Source organism: Emiliania huxleyi (genome assembly GCF_000372725.1).
Source record: "Emiliania huxleyi CCMP1516 unplaced genomic scaffold EMIHUscaffold_372, whole genome shotgun sequence".
Taxonomy (NCBI): domain Eukaryota; phylum Haptophyta; order Isochrysidales; family Noelaerhabdaceae; genus Emiliania; species Emiliania huxleyi.
In genome coordinates, this window is record NW_005199178.1 from 16,499 (window position 1) to 20,211 (window position 3,713).

Below are 3,713 nucleotides of genomic sequence, written 5' to 3' on the forward strand. Positions count from 1 at the left end.
CGGTGTAGCGGTGTCCCAGTCGTGTGCGACTGTCTCCGGCTCTGGTCTCAGCATCACCCCGCATCCCTGCACGTCCGTTTGCTTGGGGGTGTGGGTCTAATGGCCTCTGGCCTACCCCCCATGGCGACGAAGGCGGCGCCGTCAGCGCCCGCCCAAGTCTTGCTGAGCTCAATGAGCCACATGGGGATGCTGATTCTATTGAGAATTACAACCCACCTGAATCTACGCGCACTCGCACTACGGACATCTACGACTAGCACGAGTGGCCCAATCCTCAGGAAGGGGAAAGAGCTACACGAGGATCACACGCTGGATCAGCCTCTTGTCCATGCCGTATCCGAAGCAGCAGCGCCGAACATGAAGGTAAGGCTCGCTCCTGCCAGCGCGGCAGCACCCTGTGGCCACAACTGTGTGTGCAGCCCTCGCATCCATGCCTTCGCACATTCACTTACACCAGAGCGAGCCTTTCATGTAGAGACGGTGAAGGATGGGGCAATTGCCCGAGGTCTAAAGAGACTACGTAAACGTCATCGGGGCGGTGTTGACATATGAAATGTCAAATGATATGCGAAAACCGAATTCTTGGCTCTTGCCGCTGTGGGAATTCTACTAGACGCACACGGGGTCGGGGACGGGGTCGGCCGAGAGGAGAGCGAAACAAGGGCAGCGTCTTCGCACGAACGGCCCGCACGTGCCAGCGGAGCAGAGACAAAGAGGCGTCGCTTTCAGAAGCTAGTCTCAGAGGCGTCCTTCTTGCTTTGCGCCCCCCTCGGCCGCCTCAGAGGCGGAGTCCAGCCGAGGCACGTGGGCGGAAAACATGCCGCCGAGCGTGGTCGCGTGCGGCAGCGCGCCCTCCACCACCTCGCGCTGCAGCGCGTCGCGGTGGGACGTCCACAGCGCGCCCAGCTCTGCAGGCAGCCACACCTGCTTGCGCGTGAAGCAGTCGACGCGGTGGTACGCGTGCTTGAGCAGCTGCAGGTCGGGGAGCTCGCGCGACGCCTTGAAGAGGTCGATTGAGAGGCGGAGCGCGATCGCGGGCTCGACCGCCGGCACCACGCGGCGGCACGTCTCCCAGTGCGCGTCGTCGCGGAGGCCGGAGGCGGTCAGCTCGACGACGGAGAGGAGCTGTGCCTGGGAGAGCTTGGCGGCGAAGGCCGGCTCCGCCTCGAGCAGCCGGTACGCGAAGGCACACACCGCGTGCTGCGGCGCCTCCTCGATCAGGAGCTTGTACGAGGGGGCGTCCACGCCGAGAAGAAGCACCTACTCTCGGGCCATCTCGGGTCGCCTCGGGGAATCTGTTATGAGGGGCCGCCGGAGCCGAGCGCGAAACACCTCGGGCCGACTCAGCGGCGCCTTGGCCGTGAGGTGCGCGTCGCGGCGTAGCTCCTCACGCGTGTAAGGCGCGCCCGCCCGCCACGCCTCGCGGTGGTATACCAGCCACAGCGCGCGCGACGCCGCGCTGCCCTCCGCCTTGGGCAGTCGCTGCCGCAGCAGCGTGCGCGGCTCGGCCTGTGCGAGCAGCTTGGCCGTGGTAGCCAGCAGCGGATCTGTGAGGAGCGCCTTGAGGAGCTGCGCGAGGAGCCCCTCCCCAAAGGCGGCGAGCACGTCGAGTACGTGGCGCAGCATCTCGCACGTGTCTCCCATCTCGATGACGCACCTAATCTCGGCTGAGCTCGGGTGCCCTCGGGCGCTCTCGACATCTGGACGCCTCTCCCCGCTCGGCGACGCACGTGAGCGCCCATTGCAGCCGCGAGGGCCACGCGGAAGGCTGGATGTACTCGATGACCTCCCGGAACTCGGCGCCGCTCATCCGATAAGCGAGCGAGCCGAGCAACATATCGTCGAGCTCGTGCCGTTGCCCCGCCAGCATGCCGAGCACGTACCTCGCGACGCCGGCCGGAGGCGTGCAGGCGACGAAGAGGAGGTAGTAGCGCGCGTCGCGCGCGGCGCGGTGCGGGTGGCGGGGCGGCAGCGTCGGGTCGTCCCGCAAGTAGCGAGCGAGGAAGCGCTCGGCAAAGAGCGGGCCGAGCGAGCGCGGGAAGGTGTGCACCTTGCCGCTGACCGGGTTCGCGTCCTTGACGAGCGAGAGGAGCTCAAGCCAGCCGTCGGCATCGAGCCTCTCCGTCTGGCGGGGTGAAGGGAGGTCGTGGGGGAGGAAGTGGGGGGGGGGGGGGGGGCGGTCTTTTCCAGACAAACAGGGGCTCTCGGGAAATCTCCGCCTAGGGGGGATTATCACCTGCCGCACCACAAGGGGTTGCCCGGACCCTTCAAGCTCCGTGACGGCAAGGGAAAAGAGCACCTGCCGCGAGGAGCTGATTCGTGTCAATGATGTCAACTAGAATGAATTCGTGTTTCAACTATCTAAGATCAAAGATGGCGCCTGCAGCGGCAGCGCGCTCTCCCTCCCCTGCAGTAGCGTGCGGTGCAGCTCGTCGCGCTCTCCTGATTGGGTGGGAGGGGAGGAGGCTGGCCAAGATTCGAGACGAGAGGCGCCAATGTCAGCGAGATTGGCCGAGACTAGCCCGGGCAGGAGCGCGCCCTTGTCGAGGCGCATCATCGCGCGCAGCGCCGAGTCGCGCACGACGTGCAGCAGCCCGCTTTGGTTGGGCACGTACTTGCAGCCGAGGACGAACTTGATGAGCTCGAAGATGTGCGAGGGGTCGACCAACTTCGCCTCCATCAGGTCGGCGAGTAGCCTGTCCACAGGTGGGCGTGTGAAGAGAGAGCAGCACCGCCACCGAGGACACGCGGTAGCCGGGGCGTGCGTTGAGTTGGACGGGTCGGCGAGCCGTGTGGCGCAGCCGCCGAAGAGCAGCAGCTGCTCCTCGGAGTGCAAAGGGTTGCCTTGCTCGCGGATGCGCAGCTTAATCTTCGCGAGGAGTGTGTGCAGCAGCTGGTTCCACCCGCTCTGCAGCCGCTCCTCGTCCTCGACGCCGTCGCCCAGCTTGCGCAGCAGGCTGTCCGACGCCGGCAGCAGCTCGAAGACCCGCTGGAGGTACACCTGCGCGGGCGAGGGGGGCCGGCGTGAACTGATGCGGCGGCAAGCTCGGCGTGTGCGCGAGGCGGCTAGCCTCGGCTAAACTCGGCTAAACTCGGGCAACCTCGGCTAATCTCGGCTGATCTCGGCGTGTGGGTTGGCGCCGCGACGCACCCCAATCGGCCCCTCGGCCTGCGGCGCGAACTCGACGAGCGCGGCGACGTCGTCGGCGTGCGCCTCGAGCAGCAATTGCTGCGTGGGCCAGCCGCGCGCCGCGAAGCCCACCTCGCTGAGGGGCACCTCGACCCCCGCGCCCACCAGCTGGGCCAAGTCGGCCTCGGTACAGCGGCCCCACGGCACGCAGTGCCACCACTTGCGCGGCAGCGCCCCGAGGTCGGGCGGCGTGCTCGCGAGCACCTGCCGCACCTGCGCCGTGTGCTGCTCCACCTGCGACTCGACCGTCAGCGCCTCGAACCGCCCGCTGTCGTCGCCCGCGCCCCACACGAGCGGCGCGCAGCGGGAGCGCACCTCCGGGAACCAGCCGACCACGGTCAGGACGTCCGCAACCTCCTCGAGGCGGCACGCCGCCAGCCGCCACGAGCGCATCGCGACGCCGCACAGCTTGGCGAAGGCGGCGCCCTCTTGCTGTGCCTCGGCCTCGCCGCCGCCGCCAAAGAGCTTGACCAGCGATTTGGGCGAGGCCAACGCAGGTACTCGAGCACCACCGCCCTCGCCG

At 67.4% G+C, this 3,713-nt stretch overlaps 1 protein-coding gene across 1 annotated transcript in view; it reads right to left on the bottom strand.

Moving 5' to 3' along the window:
* Nucleotides 1-540: 540 nt before the first annotated feature.
* The window catches only part of EMIHUDRAFT_444897 (hypothetical protein), a 6,081-nt gene continuing 2,908 nt past the window's right edge, over nucleotides 541-3,713 (bottom strand). Inside the window, exons 7-14 of the mRNA XM_005771725.1 lie at nucleotides 3,152-3,706; nucleotides 2,766-3,001; nucleotides 2,485-2,696; nucleotides 2,381-2,442; nucleotides 2,237-2,299; nucleotides 1,731-2,125; nucleotides 1,333-1,657; nucleotides 541-1,260 (exon numbers count right to left, since the gene is read on the bottom strand). Coding sequence (XP_005771782.1) covers nucleotides 739-1,260; nucleotides 1,333-1,657; nucleotides 1,731-2,125; nucleotides 2,237-2,299; nucleotides 2,381-2,442; nucleotides 2,485-2,696; nucleotides 2,766-3,001; nucleotides 3,152-3,706 — 2,370 coding nt within the window. The 3' untranslated portion in view covers nucleotides 541-738. The remainder of the gene's footprint in view (nucleotides 1,261-1,332; nucleotides 1,658-1,730; nucleotides 2,126-2,236; nucleotides 2,300-2,380; nucleotides 2,443-2,484; nucleotides 2,697-2,765; nucleotides 3,002-3,151; nucleotides 3,707-3,713) is intronic.